This window comes from Ovis canadensis, chromosome 12 (assembly GCF_042477335.2).
Source record: "Ovis canadensis isolate MfBH-ARS-UI-01 breed Bighorn chromosome 12, ARS-UI_OviCan_v2, whole genome shotgun sequence".
NCBI classification, from domain to species: domain Eukaryota; kingdom Metazoa; phylum Chordata; class Mammalia; order Artiodactyla; family Bovidae; genus Ovis; species Ovis canadensis.
The window spans coordinates 43,348,227-43,372,504 of NC_091256.1; the positions used below are offsets into that span (position 1 = coordinate 43,348,227).

The 24,278-nt window shown below is 43.5% G+C and overlaps 1 protein-coding gene across 2 annotated transcripts in view; it reads right to left on the reverse strand.

Annotated features, from left to right (window-relative positions):
• SPMIP3 (sperm microtubule inner protein 3) overlaps nucleotides 1-24,278 on the reverse strand; it is a 51,596-nt gene that overhangs the window by 12,965 nt on the left and 14,353 nt on the right. For both annotated transcript variants that reach the window (XM_069545513.1, XM_069545512.1), the window contains exons 2-4: nucleotides 17,501-17,569; nucleotides 8,640-8,735; nucleotides 2,532-2,704 (exon numbers count right to left, since the gene is read on the reverse strand). In XM_069545513.1, coding sequence (XP_069401614.1) covers nucleotides 2,532-2,704; nucleotides 8,640-8,735; nucleotides 17,501-17,556 — 325 coding nt within the window. In that variant the 5' untranslated portion in view covers nucleotides 17,557-17,569. The remainder of the gene's footprint in view (nucleotides 1-2,531; nucleotides 2,705-8,639; nucleotides 8,736-17,500; nucleotides 17,570-24,278) is intronic.

Sequence of the window (24,278 nt, forward strand, 5' to 3'; positions counted from 1 at the left end):
TGCTCACTGCCTCGCACTGCTCCATCCATGGATCTGCCACTGCCTCCCAGCTGCTCTTCTCACCTGCTGGCTGTGTCTTCTGCCCATGCTAAGCAGTCCAACAGGCTGACGCTAAGCTAATCATCCGACAGAGGAAGCTAAGCTAACATCCTCTGAAGCTGACTGGGTTGCCCCCTTGACTCTGAGCCTATAATGGCTCTGATTATGCAGATTCAACTTTCCCGGCTCCTGTAGTTCCTCTTCAGTTCCAGTCACTCTCGCCCACTCTGCCAATCTGCATTTGGCTTCCCACTTCTGTTCTACCTTGCTCAATCAGGCCTGGTTCTCTTGGGGTTCCTCCCTGCTCTGCTACCCCGCCCCCCAACAAACCTCCCCCTTCTCATCCACTGCCTCTGGTATGTCCCCTTGTTTCTTTTGCTACCTGCAAGTCTTATCCATCGAGATCAAGCTTAGGTCCCCAAGGGTGCATTCTGCTCTCCTGGCTGATCCAGGCCCCAGTGATCTCATCTTTCAGCTGCTGCTCCTCTACTTGGTACTTTTTCCCAGGGGGCTCAGTGGTAAAGAATCTGCCTGCCAATGCAGGAGACTCAGGTTTGATCCCTGGGTCAGGAAGATCCCCTGGAGAAGGAAACAGCAACCCATCCCAGTCTTTTTGCCGGGAAAATCCCATGGACAGAGAGGCCGTGTGGGCTACAGTCCATGCGGTTGCAAAGAGTCAGATATGACTTAGTGACTCAACAGTAGCAGCAGCAGCCTCTGATAGGTTCATTATTGCCTCATCTTCCCAGTTAGATTGTGAGCTTCCTGAGGCTGAGATCATAGTCTGGACTTTCTTTTAGCTCCTCTCATGGCACTTAGCCTGGGTATTTTCTTTGCTAAGCATTCACCTGATTCTATAGGTTTCGAAAGAATTAGGAATTGTCTTTTGACATAAGCAAGAGAGAAACCTCTTGTGCCTGTCTAACAAGACTTCCTTATAGCAGAGAAATGGTAAAGAAGTGTTTACCATCACTTTGGAAACTAGAGGTCACCTAGATTCCCTCATACAAAGGAAATAGATTTCACACTCACTCAGCCTCCAAAAACTGCTTCTGCAAGGATGGTAGCCCCACTGATGTTTCCCAAACACCCCTTCTCTTTTCTAATCCCACCTCAGCCCCAGGTGGTGTCCTCCACCTGGAACTGACTTTAACACAACACTCCCAAGGTGCCCTGATTCCTACCACTCCATACCTCCTCCTCTAATGACCTATCTCGGCCCTCACCCTCCTCCCTATCCCCTCAGCTCCCTCTCTTCTCAGGCTCCAAACTTCTCTCACCTCCCAGAACCCAGGTTAGCGTGCTTGCAGCTTCTCATCCCAACTCGCCCTGTTACTCTCTGGCCCCAATCCCAGCTTCATCCATCACCAACCCTATGCCTGGCTCCACTCCCCAAGATCTGCCTGGTTCTGCTGGGTTCCCGCTCTTCCCAATTGCTATTTTTTCCTGTCCCCTTGGGACTGAGTCTCAGCCCTGCTCTGGCATTCCCTCAAGGCTGCAGCTCTTTGTTCAGGGGGGAAAAAAAGAGGGGTAGATTCTTCCCATTCCCCATCCTATTCCTCTCACTATACTTCTACTAGTTTTGTTATTTTTAATTTCAAGATTTTTTTAAAAAGTGGCTCATTTTAAAGAAAACTGTTGAATAGATAGTAGTTCAAGTGATGCTCAGCTGTGACAGAGGTAAAATAGCTTAAAGGTCCAGCACAGACCTTGGGCTAGGGCTGAATTCTGTGTCTGAAATGGCCTGGGTCTGGGTTTTGCTTCTCCTATTTTCTGTGACTTGGGGCTGTCTCTGCAACTTGGTCACCATAAAGTGGGGGAAATAATAGCATTTACTGCAGAGAGCTGTTAGGACCAAATATATGCTTGCCACCGTGTAAGAGCCCCAGAAGTACTGGGGTTTACTCATTTAGAAAGTCTGTCAATAGAGCAATCGATACTGTGACTAAAATCCAAAGTGTCAGTGATTACAGGAATATAGTCAAGTTTAAGGTCCTATCCACGTGTACTCCCCAGGGTCATATCTGTGGGGGGCCTTGGCCCCTCAGCACTCACACACGGGCTGCAGCATGGAGAAATACTACAGAGGGAACTTAAAATTTTTGAAACGTACCTGCAAATATTAAATAATTGTCATAAATCCATTTAAAATGAATGAGGAGAGGAAGATCCTTCAACAGTATGGCACAATAACAAATTTGTCAAGTGACAAGGGGCTCCGAGGAGTGGTCAGACTTGAGCTTGCTTTCTACCAAGGACATTTATGAATTTTCAGCCTTAAAGTCTCCTGTACGAGGAGCTAGGAAAGCAGGATGTAGCCCAGGGGCAGCTCTCTAAATTCTTCTTCCTGCACCAGACACAAGTGAATACCCCTCCCTGCCAGTGTGACTGGTCCCAGACATGCTCCCCAAGACAGCAAGCCCACAGGAGATGCTCAAATGTGACCCAGGCAAAGTTGCTCTCAGACAATAAGAACCCTTGATCTGACTTACCCATCTTGTAAAATGGCAAAGAATAGTCTCTTTGGTAAGAGGTTTCTTTATACCATGGTTCGGCAGGCTTTGAACATCTTTGAAAACAGATGTACCGAATGAGAGTTTGTTGGTCTAATTGAGGCTGATACTGACGTTTCTTCTTAGATGGAATTTCCAAGTCTATGAGAGGTCTAAATGAAAATAGAAACAGCTTGCTAAATGCCCACGGAGTAGAAGAAAAGCATTTCATTTTCTCATCAGCTGAAATCCATTCCCTAAAAGTGGCCCGATGGCTACTAACATAGTATTGACAAGACTCTGTAACTCCAAGGTTAGCCCTAGCAAACTTGTCAGTAGACGGTTCAAGGATTCCAGACCCTTGTTCTTCCCTTTAGCATCCCTCCTCCTTTCTAATCACAGGTCACAGAAGGTGACCTGCATCAAAACTTTCTCTAGATCTGTTCAGGCACAGCTACTTCCCAGTGCCCTTTTGAAATGTAATTTTTGTACGAATATCTAGTTCCCTCAAGGTACTAGTGCTTTATTTTGACCAGACTAACCACTATGGTGCATACTGGTGTTGGATGACCCCGAAATTGGTTATAACCTTCCTGTACCTCCAGATGAGTATAATGTGAGCTGTGGGCTTGTCATTGTCGAATTTATTATGTTGAAGTATTTTCCCTTTATGCCCAGTTTGTTGAAAGCTTTAATCATGGTGCTCAACATCACTAATCATTCAGTTCAGTTGCTCAGTTGTGTCTGACTCTTTGCGACCCCATGAATCACAGCACACCAGGCCTCCCTGTCCATCACCAACTCCCAGAGTTCACCAGACTCATGTCCATTAAGTCGGTGATGCCTTTGGGCCATCTCATCCTCTGTCGTCCCCTTCTCCTTCTGCCCCCAATCCCTCCCAGCATCAGGGTCTTTTCCAATGAGTCAACTCTTCTCATGAGGTGGCCAAAGTACTGGAGTTTCAGCTTCAGCATCAGTCCTTCCAATGAACACCCAGAACTGATCTCCTTTAGGATGAACTGGTTGGATCTCCTTGCAGTCCAAGGGACTCTTAAGAGTCTTCTCCAACACCACAGTTCAAAAGCATCAATTCTTCGGTGCTCAGCTTTCTTCACAGTCCAACTCTCACATCCATACACGACCAATGGAAAAACCATAGCCTTGACTAGAAGGACCTTTGTTGGCAAAGTAATATCTCTAATCATTAGAGAAATGCAAATCAAAACTGCAATAAGATATCACCTCATACCTGTCAAAAAGGCTATCATCAAAAAGACTAAAACTGACAGGTAGTAGCAAGGATATGGAGAAAAAAAAGTCATTATGCACTGTTGATGGGAATGAAAACTGGTTGCATCTTCTGTGGAAAGCTGTATGGAGATTCCTCAAAAAAAACCCCTAAAAATAGAACACCATATGATCCAGCAATTCCACTTCTGTGTGTTTATCCAAAGGAAACAAAATCACTATCTCAAAAAAGATATCTGCTCTCCCATCTTCACTACAGCATTATTTACAATGGCCAAGACATTGAAATAATCTAAATGTCCACTGATGAATGAATGGAAAAAAATGTGTGAGATGTATATACTATGAAATACTATTCAGCCTAAAAAAGGTGAATAGCCTGCCATTTGTGACAACACAGATGAGCCTTGAGGACATTATGCTAAGAGGTTAAGAAAGACGAATACCGTATGATCTCACTTTTATCTGGAATCTAAAACACTGAACTCATAAAAACAGAAAACAGCATAGTGATTGCTAGAGGTGAGGTTTGGGGCCTGGGGGAAATGGATGAAAATGGTCAAAAGATACAAACTTCCAGATATAAAGTAAATAAGTTGTGGGAATGTAATGTACCACCTGGTGACTATAGTCAACAATGCTATATTGTATGTTTGAAAGTTGCTAAGAGAAATAGACCTTAAAAGTTCTACCCACAAGAAAAAAATTGTAAGTATATGAGGTGACGGATATTTATAAACATTATAGTAATCATTTTGCAGTACGTACAGGCTTCCCTGGTGGCTCAGCTGTAAAGAATCAGCCTGCCAATGCAGGAGATGTGGGTTCAGTTCTTGGGTTGGGAAGATCCCTTGGAGGAGGAAACAGCCACCCGCTCCAGTATTCTGGCCTGGAGAATCCCATGGACAGAGGAACCTGGTGGGCTGCAGTCCATGGGGTCCCAAAAGTTTGGACACAACTAAACAACCAAACAGCAACAATAACATATACAAAATCACTATGCTGCATACCTTAAACTAATAAAATATTATATGTAAACTATATCTCAATAAGACTGGGCAAAATAGGGGTTCAAAATGCCATCTCATTCTATTTTGTGTCGATCTGGAGGGTTCTACATATTATCTATCTCTGGGTAATGACATTATGGATAATTAAAAAATTTATGATTATCAGTGTTTTCAAATGTTCTAATGAACACGTGTATTTTTGAACTGTAAAGTAGAGAAGGTGAGCTACCAAATGTGTGAAAAAGATTAAATGTCAGGTGAGATTTAAGACCCCATGAATCTCAGCAGGTCAGGCCTCCTTGTCCATCACCAACTCCCGGAGTTCACTCAGACTCACGTCCATCGAGTCTGTGATGCCATCCAGCCATCTCATCCTTGGTCGTCCCCTTCTCCTCCTGCCCCCAATCCCTCCCAGCATCAGAGTCTTTTCCAATGAGTCAACTCTTTGCCTGAGGTGGCCAAAGTATTGGAGTTTCAGCTTCAACATCAGTCCTTCCAATGAACACCCCAGACTGATTTCCTTTAGAATGGACTGGCTGGATCTCCCTGCAGTCCAAGGGACTCCCAAGAGTCTTCTCCAACACCACAGTTCAAAACACGACTGAGCAACTGAACTGAACTGAGATTTAAGAACATCTTAATCCAATCATTTTGAGTAGGATGTCATCTTACTTGATTGTATAACTGTGATTAATCACACTGAAATGGGTGACTGACATTATTTAATCATAATGCATTATGTTTATATACTTCGGTAAAACTTGATTGTGATGTGCCTTCTTTAAAGAGAAGAGTTTGTTAGCAGAAATGGGATGCCTCCGCCTGAAGTTCAGGAAAAGAAAGAGCAAGACTCTGACTGTGTGTGTGGTTCTGGACAGTGGAGCGATGCTGGATGGGCGGGAGATGTTCTGTTGAAGACAGGTGTGGAGAAGCACCAAGAATTCCTTCTCACCTCTACTTGCTTTTGTTTTGTGGTTAAAAGGTTCTTGGTCCTAGAAAGTGGGTCCCTTACATGGTGGGTGGGAGCACTTATTTTCCTATGAAAGCTGGTCTCCTGCTGTGAAGCAAAACATTTGCCTTCTGATGAATGGGTCAGTCTCCTGTGAGTTTGTGTTCTGCCTGTTACTGTTATCTGGTCGCTTCTGTGCCATTGACAGCCATGGATGGCTCCTGAACTGGATCCTGGTGAGTGCTCCTACACCCACCCCTGCTAGACTGGCAGCCTGTTCTGACTTTGCCCTGGATGTTTCTATGGAACCAGAATCATCTCCATTTTCAAGAATACTGATGGTGTTCTGGAGACAAGACTTTTACTCAAAAGGGGGACTCTAATTCTGAAAATATCACATTGCTGGGAGAATACATCTGGGGAAGGTAAGCCATAGGCATCTGTCTGTTTAAATTATGAGTATAAAGAAGTTAGGCCTGGTCCTAATAATTGCATAATTTCCTGTCTTGTTTGTTTGTTTCGTTTTTGCTTGTCTTTTCCTTATTCTTAACCAGAAGTTTAAAGAAAGTCATTGGTTGACAAAACATTGACTAAGTTTTTCCCCTAAGACTAATCTCAGGCAGGCTCAGGTCTTGTCAGAGCCAAGGTTCCCTTTGCCTGAGCGTCCTGTGGTAAGAGGAGGGGCAGATAACGCAGCCGAGGGAATGGTCAGAGTCCACAGAACACACGTGGACAGTGCCCTGTGGAGCTGGCTTCTGGGAGAGTGTTTCAGTTGTTTCCTTCCTTGTTTATCCTCTGGCAGAGATCATGTTCCTAACAAGATTTTGATATAAGAATGTATTTGAATTAGAACAAAGAACCTTGAACCGTGAATCAGAAAGTGTGGATCAGTTCACAACTCAGCTTTTACACCAACCAGCTACATGTCAGGCAAGACATGTCATTTCTCTGGCTACATCTTAGTTATCAAACAGAATCAGAATTTAAAAAGCTAAAGCTACTTCCAGTTTGATCATCTATTAAGTTTGGTCTGTGTGCTATTCTGTCGTTGCTACGGCTCCCTTTTCTTTTCTTGAACAATAGTCAGGAGTTGACTATATCAAAGGCAATTAAGAGAAGAAAAGTGGTTTCTAAAATATACTATGATGATGAACTCAAAATAATAGCAATCATATTTTGAGTACTTAGTATGTTCTGGAATTTTACATCAATTATTTTATTTAACAGATATGCATATTGACACTCAGAAAGGATGAAAACTGCCTAAAATCAAATATTTTATAAGTTATTCAAATTGATGTTTCTAACTGGATCATTGAAAAAGCAAGAGAGTGCCAGAAAAACATCTATTTCTGCTTTATTGACTATGCCAAAGCCTTTGACTGTGTGGATCACAATAAACTGTGGAAAATTCTTCAAGAGATGGGAATACCAGACCACCTGACCTGCCTCCTGAGAAATCTGTATGCAGGTCAGGAAGCAACAGTTAGAACTGGACATGGAACAACAGACTGGTTCCAAATAGGAAAAGGAGTACATCAGGGCTGTGTATTTTCACTGTGCTTATTTAACTTATATGCAGAGTACATCATGAGAAACGCTGGGCTGGAAGAAGCACAAGCTGGAATCAAGATTGCCAGGAGAAATATCAATAACCTCAGATATGTAGATGACACCACCCTGATGGCAGAAAGTGAAGAGGAACTAAAAAGCCTCTTGATGAAAGTGAAAGAGGAGAGTGAAAAAGTTGGCTTAAAGCTCATCATTCAGAAAGCTAAGATCATGGCATCTGGTCCCATCACTTCATGGGAAATAGATGGGGAAACAGTATCAGACTTTATTTTTGGGGGCTCCAAAATCACTGCAGATGGTGATTACAGCCATGAAATTAAAAGACCCTTACTCCTTGGAAGGAAAGTTATGACCAACCTAGACAGCATATTAAAAAACAGAGACATTACTTTGTCAACAAAGGTCCGTCTAGTCAAGGCTATGGTTTTTCCTGTGGTCATGTATGGATGTGAGAGTTGGACTATAAAGAAAGGTGAGTGCAGAAGAATTGATGCTTTTGAACTGTGGTGTTGGAGAAGACTTTGGAGAGACCCTTGGACTTCAAGGAGATCCAACCAGTCCATCCTAAAGGAAATCAGTCCTGAATATTCATTGGAAGGACTGATGTTGAAGCTGAAACTCCAATACTTTGGCCACCTGATGTGAACAGCTGACTCATTTGAAAAGACCCTGATTCTGGGAAAGATTGAGGGCGGGAGGAGAAAGGGATGACAGAGGATAAGATGGTTAGATGGCATCACCGACTCAATGGACATGAGTCTGAGTGAACTCTGGGAGTTGGTGATGGACAGGGAGGCCTGGTGTGCTGTGGTTCATGGGGTCGCAAAGAGTCGGACACGACTGAGTGACTGAACGGAACTGAATTGAACAGCCTCCCCAAACTAGAAAACAGCAATGAAGTGCCTGCTTTTTTCCCTTTCCTGTTAAAATCACTGCAGAAAGGCAGAAATTGGATAGGCCAAATTTGTGATTTTATTGAGAAGGAAAATGAGTGTCAGGAAGATTAAGTTATTTGACTGAGTTAAAATGTTAAACTAATGGTATTTCTTACATTCCTTTGATGATTTAAATAATTTTATATTTATTGCTAATTGTAAAAGTAGTATATATTCATCATAGAAAATCTGGAAAATAAAAAGATAAAAAATGAAATACAAATATCAATAATCTCACTATTCATGAAAAACCAGTGTCAATAGTTTGGTGTATTTCCTTTCAAATTTTTCCATCCATATAATTATTATTGTTATCATCGTTGCAAATTGTGATCCCCAGTTTTTCATTTATTAGTCCAACTTTAGTACATTAAGATTTAGGAAAGTGTCTTACCTGGGAGATCTCTTCACACTATAATCATAATGGACTCTTGCCAGCTGCCCAGTGTAATAACCATGGAGATCCTTTCCCTGGTGAACAATGAATATACTAGTGGGGACAGGAAGGAGAGAGAGACAAAAGGAATTAATATGATTAGCTCTTCACAGAGGAAAACCAGCTGTGGTATAGTAAAAAAATATATTCAGTCTCTATCCTCAGTTCCTGGCACAAAGGCCCTAAAACCCTTGGAATCTCTTAATAGGAGTGTCTTTTGTTATCCAATTTTTAGGATTCATAAAGAAATATTTGACTTGTCAGGTATTAGTTTCAAAATATCAAGAAAAAAATAAGAGAATATATAAGGCCAGTGGGACAACTGTTGATAATTATTGAAAGATGGAAATGGATAAATGGAGATTCTTTACACTATTTTTTTCTACTTTTGATATTTTTATGAACTTTCACAGTGTTTAAAAAGAAAGTCTAATAATTAAATATATAGGGGCTAAAAATGAAGAAGCACTGTGAAGGTCAAAGCACAGGTTACTTGTAAGCCTGGAGGAGGGGTTCCAGCCTTGCCTGGGTGGGTTGGGCTGTGAGGATGTTTGGAAGCACAAGCATAAGTGATAAGGTGGAGAGTCGGGGGAAATCTTCTGGGGCACGAGATGAGCTGGGTGTTTGCAGCTGAAACACAGCAGTTTCAGGAGGAGCCGAGGGCTCATGGTGCCCAGATCTCACATTTTGAAAGACATCTTCTTTATAATTAGTTACTTTTCTTTTAGACGATAGTTATAGCATTATGTTGTTGTTGTTTAGCTGATAAGTTGTATCCAACTCTTTTTTGACCCCATGGGCTGTAGCTCACCAGGCTCCTCTGTCCATGGGATTTCCCTGGCAAGAATACTGGAGTGGGTTCCCATTTTCTCCTCCAGAGGATCTTCCCAACCCAGGGATCAAACCCGTGTATCCTGCACTGGCAAGTGGATCCTTCACCACTGAGCCACCAGAGAAGCCGTACAGAATTACACCAGCATCTTAAAATGATATGTAGTTGTATTCTGTTATTTACAGATTTTGTTTCAGGAGAGTATCAGGGACATTACGAAATATTTATTATAAACCAAGGGAGAGTGTCATCTGAAAAAACTGAGAACCACTGATATAGGTAATAGGGAATCTTTGTAGGATTTTAAAGAAAAACCATGATGAATGCGATTTTTGTTAAAGAGAGATTCTGCTGGTGGCAATGTGGAAAACAAATCTGACGACAATCTGGCTAGAAGTACAAAGATTGGTCAGGAGGTAATCATAGTAATGTATGTGGGACGTAAGGCAGCTTTGAACTCTGTGGTGGAAAGTTCACATGGGGAGGAGAGGCCTGGCTAAGATGACTGCTAGGAGAGAGGGTTGAGGATGAAGAAGAAGGAGGACATCGAGACGAGGCTTCAGACACTGGGACACAGGCTGCCACTCACCAGGGGACAGAACGCAGGAAAGTGACCCTGCTTGAGATGATGACTGTAGAGTCTGTGGTATGTGGGGTCTTTGGGGACCTTCCATAGGTTCTTACTCCGTAGGTGCCATAAGATTTCAAGAAGAGTCAACAGAAGGTAGTACATAGCTTTGCATGGAGTAGCTCATCAAGTACGTGTTGAATGACGAATGGAAACTGAAGCTATGCCTCCAGTTTGACCAGAATTTATTAACCATGCATAATGTATACTACAGCCAACAAAACCATCCCAAAGAAAAAGAAAAGCAAGAAGGCACAGTGGTTATCTGAGGAGGCTTTACAAATAGCTGAAGAAAGAAGAGAAGCAAAAAGCAAGGGAAAACGGAAAAGGTATATCCAACGAAACGCAGAGTTCCAAAGAACAGCAGAGAGACAAGAAGGCCTTCTTCAGTGAACAGTGCATAGAACTAGAAGAAAACAGCGGAAGGGAAAAGACTAGAGGAAAGACTCTCCAGGAAAATTGGAGATATCAAGGGAATATTTCGCCCAGAAATGGCAGAGACCTAGTAGATGCTGAAGAGATCAAGAAGAGATGGAAAGAGTACATGGAAGAACTGTAAGAAAAAAGATCTTAATGAAGCGGATTACTACAGTGGTGTGGTCAGTCACCCATAGCCAGACTTTCCGGAGAGCAAAGTCAAGTGGGCCTTAGGAAGTACTAATGTTAATAAATCTAGTGGATGCGATGGAATTCCAATAGAACTATTCAAAACCCTAAAGGATGAAGGTATTGCATTCAATATGTCAGCAAATCTGGAAGACCCAGCAGTGGCCACAGGACTGGAAAAGGTCAATCCTCAACCCAATTCCCAAGACGGGTGGTGGCAAAGAATGTGCTAACCATCACACAATTGCACTCATCTCCCATGCTAGTAAGGTCGTGCATAAAATCTTGTATTCTAGGCTTTAGCATTATGTGAACCAAGAACTTCCTGATGTCCAAGCTGGGCTTAGAAAAGAAAAGGAAGCAGAGATCAAATTGCCAACATTTGCTGAATCATAAAGAAAGCTAGGGAATTCCAGAAAAACATCTACCTCTGTTTCATCAACTACGCCAAAACCTTTGACTGTGTGGATCGTTATGAACTGTGGAAAGGTCTTGAGGTGATGGAAATAGCAGACCATCTTACCTGTCTCCTGAGAATCCTGCATGCGGGTCAAGAAGTAACAGTTAGAACCCTGTATGGAACAAATGACTAGTTCAATATTGAGAAAGGAGTATGACAGGGCTGTCTGCTGTCACCCTGTTTGTTTAACCTATCTGCTGAGCACATCATGAAAAATGCTGGCCTGGATGAGTGACAAGCTGGAATCAAGATAGGCGGGAGAAACATCAACAACCTCAGATATGTGAATGATACCACTCCAATGGCAGAAAGCAAAGAAACTAAAGAGCCTCTTGATGATGGTAAAGGATGAGAGTGAAAGAGCCGGCTTAGAACTAAATATTAAAAAGACTAAGATCATTTGCCATTACTTCATGGCAAATACCGGTGAAAGTAGTGACAGATACCCTCTTCTTGGGCTATAAAATCATTGTGGATGGTGACTGCAGCCATGAAATCAGAAGACATTGCTTCTTGGCAGAACAGCTATGACAAACCTAGACAGTGTGTTGAAAAGCAGAGACATAATTCTGCCAACAAAGTCCGTATAGTCAAGCTATGGTCTTCCCAGTGGTCACGGATGGTTGTAAGAGGAGGATAGTAAAGAAGGCAGAGCCACAAAGAATTGATGCCTTCGAACTGTAGTGCTGGAGAAGACTCTTGAGAGTCCCTTGGATAGCAAGGAGATCGAACCAGTCAGTCTTAAGGGAAATCAACCCTGAATGCTCGTTGGAAGGACTGATGGCTGAAGCTGAAGCTTCAGTATTGTGGTCATCTGATACAAACAACTGACATATTGGAAAAGTCCCTGATGCTGGGAAAGATTGAGGGCAGAAGGAGAAGAGGGCGTCAGAGGATGAGACGGCTGGATGGCATCACCATGCAGTGGACATGAACTTGGACATATTTCGGGAGAAGGTGAGGGACCAGGAGGCCTGGTGTGCTGCAGCCCATGGGGTTGCAAAGAGTCGGACATGACTAGGCGACTGAATAATGACAACAATGTGCCCTGCACAGTACTGGGTTCTGCAGATACAAAGCTGACTCAAAAGCAGTCCTTGTCCTCATCATGCTCTTTATGTGCCGAAATCATGACCTGAATAAAGGGTCAGTGAGGCACAAAAGAGGGAGGGCTGTCTAGGGTTTGAGCAAGTCAGTAAGAGAGGGAAGAGATTCCAGGTGAGGGGATGATAGAACCCATCTCTCAGACAGAGTTGTGATCAGAGTGGAGTGTGTGAGGCCCAGTGGGGACTTTGCTGTCTAGCTGGTGCAAAAGGCAAGTGCTGTCAGCAGGGCGGGTCTGCCTGTCTATGCAAACAGGACCTCAGGGAGCTCTGATTTTCAGAAAAACCACAGTGTGTCTGGGCCTGCCCAATGGCTAGGATAATATGACTGAGCCCTGAACAGTAAATAACAGCAGGGGATTAGGTCATAAGAAGAAAGAGGAGCTGGCACAATAATAGGGAACAAATCACATTCCTGAGGGCAGGGGAGTGGGAGACACAGCTTTCTTAGGTGCCTGTCCAGTTTCCAAGCCCCACCTTGGGAAGATTTTCTCACTGGATGCTCTGTGAAGCATCCACCTGGAGTTCCAGAACAACACTGATTTCTCACGGTTGCTATACCATTTGCACTAGGCTGTGTTTTGACTCTGGGTTCCTCCCTGGCATGAGTCCGAGTGAGCAGCCTAAGCCTTGCTCCTAGAAACGGTCTGTACAAGCTGTCTGAGACTGGAGAAGCCCCTCACCAGCACCAGGTAACGTGCCCACCCCAAGTCCCTCGGGAGTCTCCCTGGGTAGCTTTTTCATTTTTAAAATTTGTTTTATTTTGGCTGCAACACGTGGCATGTGAGATCTTAGTACCCTGACCAGGGATCCCACCCGCAGCCCCTGCAGTGGAAGCGGAGAGTCTTAACCCCCAGACCCCCAGGGAAGTCCCTCTCCGGGTAGCTTTTGAAGTGGAGAGAGTAGGAAAGTGTGTAAGCAGGTGGGTGTTGGAGGCAGGGCTGGGTGGGGTCATGGAGAAGTTTGAGGAATGAAGGCGTGGTATGCTTTTCTTCCAACTCTTTGGGTAGACTTTCCAAGTTCCCCCACGTGGTCTTCACCTCGGAGAGGAGAAAGCTCTAGATGAATGGGGTAACATGTCAGCGGTTTGGAAGAGAATGTTTATCTCCTAAGAGATAATGCCTGGCTTGGCCTGGCACTCAGTCCTCCCAGAGGCTTCACAGTACCCGGCCTCTCCTGAGGAGGAGCTGGGTGTGAGGAAAAGATCGATTCATGAGTAGGAAAGCAGGGCTGGCCTCCAGACCTGGTTTGGGAGCCCTGCCCTGGACTCTGCTTAGACCCACTTTACTGACTTGGCTTGTAAGACTCTTGAGTCAGCCGTGGAAAGGCCTTTTCTCCTCCCTGGGTGGGAGTAGGAGTCTGGGCACAGTATTTACCAGTCCCTGACAGCGTGGCTCTTTGAGGTAACACATTCAGTCTAGACAGGAGCAAACCTGTTCCCGGGAGGGTGACTGTAACCAGAGCAGGATCTGGGCTTCCCCGCAGGCAAAACTCAACACCCAAAGGGGAGGATCCCTCTGGGGCCACTGTGAAGCTGCGGCGCTGCGTCTGTGCTGGGCCTCATTGTTACAAAGCTTCGCAGAGATGACCTCATCTAACTCTCACAGTCCTGTTGCTAGGTAAACATCGTTAACATCCGTTACAGAGAAGGAGACCAAAGCTCACAGAGGTTAAGTGGGCTTTCTAAATAACACCCAGCTGATAAATGCCAGAGGCATGAGTCAAACCCAGTTCTCCGAACTCCATATCGCATCCAGAGTCATCTCTGTGTTGGTGCGATGACTTCTTTTTCAGAAGAGTTCAGCGTTACTTTTGTGTGAACTCTGTGATTCATTGTGGGCAGACAGGAAGTAGATGTCCTGTACCAGAGCAATAGGAGGAGAGATAGACCCAGCAGTGTAACTGGAGGCTGCTTTCAGCTCAATAAAACAAGTGCTTATTGCAGGCTCTGAAGTGTGCTAGATGCCAGGGCTACCGTGATGAGAAACACTGTCTTTCCACCTGCGAGTTCATAATCAGGTAAGGAAAACCCTCCTCAGGCCTAATCATATAGAGCGGGGTAAGTGCTGCTCCAGTCAGGAAACAAAGGCTCAAGGGGAATAAGTCTCTTACTAAGGACAGGAGCTGGTAAGTACAGAAGATGGGAGACCACCATTCCCACATCCTCATGCTTTCATTCCCCAGACTCTACTAGCTTCACAAATCTCCTCAAGGAAGAGGGAGCCTCAGTTTCTCCAATAAAATGGGGTTGGGGAGGGCTTCCCTGGTGGCTCGTCATAAAGAGTCTACTTGCCAGGGCAGGAAGCACAGGTGTGGTCCCTGATCTGGAGAGATCCCACATGCTGCAGAGCAACTGCTGAGCCCTCGGGCCACAACTGCTGAGCCCACGTGCTGCAACGACTGCAGCCCCCGTGCCCTAGAGCCCGTGCTCTGCAACAGAACCAGCCATGGTAATGAGAAGTCTGGGCACTGCAGCTAGCAAGTAGCCCCCACTTGCCACAACTAGAGAGAAGCCTGCATAGCAACAAACCCCCAGCACAGCCAATAATAAACAAATAGATAAATGACATTTTAAAAAATTATAGAAATAAATAAAGTGGCGGTGATGCTATCTCCGTTAATGACTACATGAGAGTCAACAAGACGTGTGAACGTCCTCGGTGACTGAAGTATCCCATTGGTGTTGCCGTCTATCATTCAAGACAGGATGATCTGACCTTCACAGCTGCCCCTGATATCTCAGAGATCATTTCAGTTGATGTTTTTAAAGTTCACTGAAGCCCAAAACAAATTCTTTGTCTTTTGCACACCACAGTGAATTTAATCTACAGTGATCTTTCCAGGAGCATTCTAGGCCCCACAAGTCAACACAATACTCAGCCCTGCCCCTGAGTAATAAGGCTAAGCTAATTTGTATCTAATGTAATTCTTTTATGAGAATTTTATGTGGTCACCACTACTTGTGAATCACTTAATATTTAACTTTATGAGAAGCCCCTACTCGTTTGTAATTCAGTTTTCCCTACTATAGCCCAAGGGTTAGGCATTTAAGGATGAATTAATTGGGTAAATGCTTACAGAGAGGAGCAGCAGAGGGCAGACCTTCTGTGGATACAGTCAATCACCAGGAGGCCAAACCTCAAACACATGCCAGAATGAGTTTTTCTCATTGATTCGTTCATTTTCAGTTTTCCAACAAAGGTGCACAGAGGTCCTACCAACTGTGGCAATCTGCTAGGCAGAGTGGCCTATGAAACAAGACCCGCCCTGGGGGCTGACCTGGAGATGTCAAGGGCAGTGACCAAGAGCGCAGATGTTGGCTCCGGACCAGCAGGTTCAAATCCTCCTTCTGCTAGTTCACTATTGTGGAATCTCAGGACAGTCACTTAACCAGTCCTTGCCTCAATTTCCTTCCAGTCACTGTGAAGATTAAATGAGTTAATATACACTTAGAACAGTGCCTGCCACATATTAAGGGCTGTATAAGTGTTAACTATTATTCCAGTGGGTGATCTAGACAGGAAATAAAGAAACAGAAAATAATTGAAAGTTATGAGCGGAGACATACAGGAAACCAAAAAAGGTGTGAGAAAGAGAACTCACAGAGGAGATGAGATAGGTGAAAGGAGACCTCCCCCAGCCAGGATGGTACCATCTTCTGCTCACTGAGCAGCTGATAACAGTGGAGGCATGCTGAGTGAAAGGGGGCTGGTTGAACTGAGTAAGAAGATTAGCAGAGAGTTGAGAAGGCAATGATGCAGGGGAAAGGAACATGTCCTGAAATCCTGAGACATGAAAGAGTGCGGGCCCTACTGAAGCAACAGAAGAAAGATCACAGGGCTGGAGTTAAGAGGAGGTTGGAGAGATCAGCAGGGTCTGTTTATGTAGGGCTCTGCAGGCCCTGGCAAGTATGGAGGCTTCATGCAAAATGCAATAATTGCAGGGTTTGGTTTTATTTTTTTGACTATGCTAGGTCTTTGTTGCGGCACTTAGGATCCCTAGCTGTGAAGTTCAGACTTAGTTGACCTGCAGCATGTGGGATTCTAGTTCTCTGACCAGGGATAAAATCTGTGTCTGCTGCATTGGAAGGTGGGTTCTCAACCGCTGGACCACAAGAGAGGTCCCAGATTGCACGGTTTTATGCAATTGAAGGCTGTGATCCCATTTATGTTTTATGGGGTTCTCTCTGGAGAATGGATTGGAGGAGGACCAGAGTGGCCCTTGTTGTAGGGGAACAGGGGAGAGGCAGTGGTGGTCTGGACCAGGTTGTGGCCGTGGAGATAAAGAAAAACAGTCTGATGGAGATAGACCCCAGAGGCAGAATTGAGGAACCTGCTGATGGACTGGTCCACTATGCTGCAAGGCAGGAGAGACACAAAATAGACAAAGACCTGCCCCACAGGGAACACTCAGGTGGCGAGTGGGGGCCCCGTCTAGTGCAGGCACAGTGTGCCTCTCTGATGGATGAGCCCAAGAGAGCTGGATGCAGCCCAGCCTGAGGACGTCAGCAGCCCGGTGCCTTCTGCTCTGTGTTCCACCCCAGCCCTCCAGCTCCCCATGGGCTGCCTTAAGTCAGGTCCAGTGATTCTGACTTGGCTCCATTTAGCTCCAGGCGGCAGCAGCCAATGGAGGATTGTCTCCATTTTCCCCAGGAGATGAGACCACAATTAAACAGGCCCGACAGTGGTGGGCAAAAATCTCAAACACACACATGGAAAGCCAAGGGCATGTGGGGAGGCAGAAATCAAGTAATTCTGGAACCCACCCCTTTCTCTACACCCTCCTTCCTCCGCATGTGCGTTTCAGGGAGGGAAGGATAGGCACTATACTTTCTCTAAAATAGGACTTTTTTTTTAGAGAAAGAACATCTTTTTAAGAACAAAGCATCCTTCCCTTCCTCCTTCAGTGATTTCTGGAAGCAAAAGGACATATCTTTGATGACTAAACATTGTGGAAAATAACTAAATACTAAAATTTGGAGTTGCCAGTTCGCTTGGATGCTGCCATAAATGTAGGATTTTTTTTTTGTTTTAAACAGCTTTTTCTAAGCCCAAAGAAATGTCAGTAGAACCTCTGGCAGCAGTTATCTCTAAATCAGGGAGCAAGCAGCAGGGCGAATAATTCTAGTCCCCCAGATGTCTATCTTTCATGCTGCAGCTCTGGAGGTGTCTGCATTTGGAAGACCATTACCTGGGTGGGATTGCTGGACGGCGGTCAATAAATTCTCGTAGCCGGATGGCAGTCATGATGGATAAGATTCTGAAAAAAAAATTAAAGTGAAGTTTCTTATTGCGAGTTTATACACATTTCCCAGGCATGACTACTTAGTACTACAAAGTCTGTCTTGAAAGTAGAAGGAGCATTCATAGCTTCTGCGAGACTATTTAGGGAAGGAAACAGACTCTTTAAAAGAATTATTGATTTATCTGTTTATTTCTGGCTTTCTTCAGTTGTGGTGAGCAGGGGCTACTCTTCATTGCGCTGTGCGGGCTTCTCACTGTGGTGGCTTCTCTTGTTGCTGAGCATGGGCTCTTGGATGCTCGAGCTTCATTTGTTGCGGCACGTGGGCTCAGTGGTTGTGACTTCTAGACTGTAGAGCTCAGGCTCAGTAGTTGTGGCACTTGGGCTTAGTTGCCCTGCAGCACGTGGGATCTTCCGGGATCAGGGACCAAATCTGTGTCTTCCGCATTGGCAGGCAGATTCTTTACCACTGAGCCACCTGGGAAGCCCCAGGAAATAAACTCTAAAAGAAGCAAAAAGAAATGGAAAGCATAAGCCAGTACACAGAGGCATGCTGTTCTTTAGCAGCAAAAAGTACTGTGTGAGTTGGGGACGTAGCCTCCTTTGTCACGCTTCTTGAGGTGTCTTCCTACTGCGCCCGCGTGTAGGCTAAGCACTGCGTCTTCCACATGCCCTCATAACTAGAGTTCTGGAAATGGGTTAGGATCCTCAAATCAGATGTAATTGAGTGAGATTTGGAAGGTGAAAATGAGACAGGGGCTGATTTCCACTTCTTTGCCTTTTTCTACTGGTAAAACTGGTTAAGACAATGTGATGTTTCTTTCTGCAGCAGAATGCCAGTGTCCAGTCTCCGGCTTCAAGGGTGTAAGAGGCAATCATGATGAAGCAATGCTGAGTGCTGTGTTTAGTGTCCAAGCACCGGCTTCTTGAGGGCAGAGAGGCAGCTGGAGTGGCAGTGCTGCTAGCTTTGGGACCAGGTTCTTGAACTCAGTTGTCTGGAAGCAACTTCCTGATCAGGGCACAGGTAGCTGCTCTTATGATGGGTCAGTTTTGTGAAGATGTTCTAGAAGCTTCCTGGAGGCCTGCCTCAGAGCCTACTCTTCCAACACTTTCAATAATTTTATAACCATCTCATTATCTACACTGAACTCTTTTCTGTTCATATGCTGGCTTCAGTTTAAACCTATAATATATAGTGTTTCTCGGAGAAGGCAATGGCACCCCACCCCAGTACTCTTTCTAGTCTAAAATTTCATTTTGCATCTGCTTATGTACTGGAGAGGACTTGCCGTAGTAAACCACTGCATCCAAGTATTCACTTAAGAAAGAGTCTACAACGGGAAGGACACTAAGTGCCTGGGGGGACAGAGGTGGGAGAAAGCCTTACTTTTCTAGTTTACCTTTGGTGTACCTTGTGAATTGTGTACAAGGTGTATATATTATGCATATACAAAGACAGCTGGGACTCCAACGTGCATCAACACGGGGTAGCCGGAGAACATTGTACTGAGACCCATGTGACTTGTGGTCAGTCTTTGCCTCGCTAGAGTGGAACTGTGTGTGAACAGTTGTGTCCTCCCTGAAAGTCACATATTGAAACTCTAATCCCAATGTGATGGGATTTGGAGGGGGAGCCTTTGGGAGGTAATTTTCTCATGGGCATGGAGCCCTCGTGAATGGAACTAGTGCTCTTATGAAGGAGACCTCAGAGTGTTCCCTGGCTTTCTTTCTGCCATATGAGAATACAAGAAGTCTGCAGCCTACAACCTGGAAGAGGGTCTCATCCGAACCCTACCATGCTGGCACCCCAATCTTTGACTTCGGCCTCCAGAAACGTGGGAAAGAAACTTCTATTGTGTACAAGCCACTCAGCCTCTGAAGCTTGTTATAGCAGGACTCAGGCACCAGCTAAGCACGTTGCTGATTATGATATCTTTCTGGAGAGTTATGTGAGTCAATGATGCATGTGTGTTTTCTAACCTAAAAATCATGTTGGATAAAAGAGACTCTATGAGTTTCTATTTATGAGCACGTATTATGTGTACAGTAACACGTATTAAGGAGCTTTCTTGGTGGCTCAGTGGTAAAGAATCTGCCTGCCAATGCAGAAGATACGGGTTCGATCCCTGGGTTGGGAAGACACCCTGGAGAAAGAAATGGCAGCCCACTCCAATATTCTTGCCTGGGAAATTGCATGGACAGAGGGGCTTGGTGGGCTACAGTCCATGGGGTCACGAAAGAGTCAGACATGACTTAGTAACTAACTGCCACCACCACCAACATGTATTAACTCCTATCAGCCTCCCAGTAATCCTATTAAGTGTTTATCACTACACATTACTGACAAGAAAACTGAAATTCTGAGAAGTAAAGTAGCTTCTGAGGATCCATGGTTAGACTCCCTAGCTCCAGAAACAGTTGTCTTAACACAGTGCTGTGTCGGAACAACCACGGGGCACCCTGACCATCAGCCAAAACAAAGCTGGGATAATACATAAGAAGCAGTAACCAGGAGGAAGAAAGAACTGGGGAAAAAGAGTGTGAATCCTCGCTCTTTTCCTTGTATAACTTGTTGACTTCTGTCCACAGGTCAGCTGGTTGCTTTACTTTACCTCTATGTTTTTCAAGCAACTTGAAAAGTTTCAAACAAGATCCTGATAGAACAGTTCAGCTATCCAACAGAATCTGTTCATTACAAAGTGTGTTTTTACTTTCAGCACTGGTGTGTTTATTTTAAAAAAGGAAAAAAGAAGGCAGAAAGAATGAAAGAGAGAATCTGAGCAAACACAATTGAGCTCTCTTTTAAACTCAGAAAACATCAATGCTGGGATTTCAATTCACTAGAAGTGACATGCCGGAGAAGAATGCAAGATATTTAGGACATTTGTGCTCCTAACCAAGACAACACCAAGTGTGACTTTGATGGTGGAGTGATTGCTCAGTGCCTAGAAATTCTGAATCAGCACCACAGGGAACATCAGTCCTGGGTGGCTGAGACTTGGTTATGTGGTAGAAATCCTTTCAGAGGAACACATTAACTCACTTTGAGTCTAAGCCTAAGCTTCCAGAATAATCAAAAGACCTTGTCTGGGAGGGTGACCTTGCCATTCTACATCTTTAGAGAATGCCTCTACCCTGTGTGCTGCTAAGTCGCTTCAGCCGTGTTCGACTCTGTGCAACCCCATAGACAGCTGCCCACCAGGCTCCCCCGTCCCTGGGATTCTCCAGGCAAGAACGCTGGAGTGGGTTGCCATTTCCTTCTCCAATGCATGAAAGTGAAAACTGAAAGTGAAGTCACTCAGTCATATCCGACTCTTAGCAACCCCATGGACTGCAGCCTGCCAGGCTCCTCCCTCCATGGTATTTTCCAGGCAAGAGTACTGGAGCGGGGTGCCATTGCCTTCTCCACTACCATGCGTTTAGGGTACTAAATCACATTTTATGTGATTAGCTATCATCTCTTGAACATATAAGAAAATGTAGCTTGCAATAGATATGTCAGTGCATTTTATTTTAGTTAATCTTAAAAAATAGAGTCACCCACCAAATCAGAATGTGACTTAGGTATGAAGATATGCTAAATTTGCCATCATTTACAAACTCACAGCCAACACTGCACAGCTGTTGTTAGAGGCACCACGAACAACATATCTTTTATCACCTTTAAAATGTATAATTTCTTAGTTACCTTAATAGATTCTCCTTCTGATGTGCCCGTAGTAAAATTCTTCCAGAACAAATATGAGTTCTGCCTATACTGTCATCCTACCTTTCATTCAAACTCACATTAATTCTACAAAACCTTAAGCCTTTTTCTTTTTTTAAAAAACTGAAATACAATATGCTCAGACTGAATAATGCTATAAAATAGTATTAAAACCACCCATAAACAACTATTTTGAATTTTTATATTTCATGTATGCACATATATATATACATTCATATGTGTATATGTGGGGCTTCCCAGGTGGCTCAGTGGTACAGAGTGTCCCTGCAAGCAGGAGAAGCAGGCTGTATCCTTGCACTGGGAAGATCACCTGGAGGAGGAAATGGCAACCCATTCCAGTATTTTTGCCTGGAAAACTCTATGGACAGAGGAGCCTGTTGGGCTACAATCCATGCAATCACAAAAGAGTCAGACATGACTTAGTGACTGACCGACAAAAAATGTGAATATTATTTTCTTGGGCTCCAAAATCACTGCGGATGCTGACTGCAGCCATGAAATTAAAAAATGTTTGCTCCTTGGAAGGAAAGCCATGACAAACCTAGACAGTGTTTTAAAAAGCAGAGACGTCACTTTGCCAACAAAGGTTAAGCTAAAAACCACAGTAAGAGCTATGGTTTTTCCAGCAGTCATGTATGGATGTGAAAGTTGGATCATAAAGAAGGCAGAGTGCCAAAGAATTGATGCTTTTGAACTGTGGTGCTGGAAAAGACTCTTGAGAGTCCCTTGGACAACAAGGAGATCCAACTAAATCCTAAAGGAACTCAACCCTGAATATTCTTTGGAAGGACTGATGCTGAAGCTGAACCTCCAGGACTTTGGCCACCTGATTTGAAGAGATGACTCATTGGAAAAAACCCTGATCCTGGGAAATATTGAAGGCAGGAGGAGAAAGGGGTGACAGAGGATGAGATGATTAGATGGCATCATCAACTGAATGGACATGAGTTTGAGCAAACTCCGGGAGATAGTGAAGGACAGGGAAGCCTGGCATGCTGCAGTCCATGGGGTTGCAAACAAGTTGGGCATGACTTAGCAACTGAACAACAACATAGACAGCATATATACTTAAAAACTTGAAAACACAGCAGGCATTCTGTTTCACATTTTTTGGTTTTCATTTAACAATATATTATGTTAAAAATACAATATATTAAAATTTTCTACACTGCTACAGAATATTCTTAATTCTAATATTTAATATTCTTTTGTGTTGTTTAGTAAGGCTCACCTATTACTCTATTTAAAACAGTATCCTCTTCACTCCCTGCACTCCTCATCCATGTTCTATGCTTGATTTTTCTCCAAAATACTCGTCACCACCTGCCATATTGTGTGTTTACTTAGGTATCTTGTTTATGTGTGTCTTCCCCATTGGAAAGAGAGCTTTGAATGTTGTGTTCATGGCTGTATCTCTAGGACCAAAGATGATAACTGACACTTGGTAGACACTTAACAAATATTCTTTGAACAACTGAATGTGCTATAATTTATGAAACCCAGCTCCCTAATGTTGGACATTTTGGTCATGCTGAGCTTTTATATGTTTGATGCAGTTGAATTAATTTCTGAGGATATGTTCCTAGAAGTGAGTCAAGGTTTGGGCATCTTCATGGCTCTTTCTCAGGAGGATTTTAGTCACTTTCAATAATTAATTTTGGTACCTAAATCACTATGGATAGACCCCTAGGGCCTAGAAATTAAAATTTAATAATAGAATTTTTTTTCATGCTGATGTTCAGGAGGTGAACTAAGGTAAATATATATGAGATGCACATTTCAACAAGCTTCCTCAAAGTTAATATTCAAGATATCCAACATGCTGACTTCAGGATTTATTTTGGCAACTTTCTGGTATTGTATATTATGGATCAATCAAAATTTTATAAAATATAATAGCAGCAAAAAGCCTGATAAAGTCTGTCCATTTATGGTAGTATTTCTTAGCAAGTCAAGAAGGAACTTTCTCAGCCTGATAAGAAACATCCATAAAAACCTACAGCTAATATCATACTTAATGGCGAAAGGCTGATTTCTTCTTAAAATCGAGAACAAAACAGGATGTTACTCTTACCTCTCTACTCAACATGCTGCTGGAAGTCTTAAGTGCAATAAGGCAAAAAATGAAATAAAAGGCATACAGACTGGAAGGAAAGAAAACTGTCCCTATTTGCAAATGACATAATTGTCTCTGTAGAAAATCTCAAGGAATCTACAAACAAAGTCTTAAACTAATAACTGTTTTTAATAAGATCATAAACACATAAAAAATAAATATACTTTAAGTACAAAAAAACCAATTTATAACACAACTATTTACAATAGCACAAAAAAAAAAGAAAGAAAGAAAAAAATACTATGTAATACTATGTATAAATCTAACAAGACATGTTCAGGTTCTATATGCCGAAAAGTACAAAAAACTAATGAAAGAAATTAAAGACCTGAGAGACACCGTGTTCCTGGATTGGAAGACTCAACATTGTAAAGATGACAATTCTCCCCAAATTGATTTGATTTCTCTGGTTGAACTTCCAGCAATATTTTTGGTAATAGATATAGACAAATTTTTTTCTAAAGTTTCTTTGGAAATGCAAGGGAAATATTAATAAAATAGCTGAAGTAATTTTGAAAAAGAGCAATCATGCTTTGGTAGAAAAGGGAATGGGAAAAAACTAGACCTCAGCTCACATCTATTATCAACTAGACATTTCACATGTGTTATTTCACTCGGTCTTCAACGAGTACTGAGAGTTGTTTATTGGTATCCTGAATTTGTAGAAGATGTTAAATTACATGTTTAAGGTCATATAGTCCCCAGTAGCTCAGTGGGTAAAAATCCACTTGTAATGCAGGAGATGCAGGTTTGATCCCTGGGTCAGAAAGATCCCCTAGAGCAGGAAATGACAACCCACTCCAGTGTTCTTGCCAGGGAAAACCTATGGACAAAGGCTCAGTCCCTGGGGTCTCAAAGAGTCAGACACTACTGAGTGACTAAAC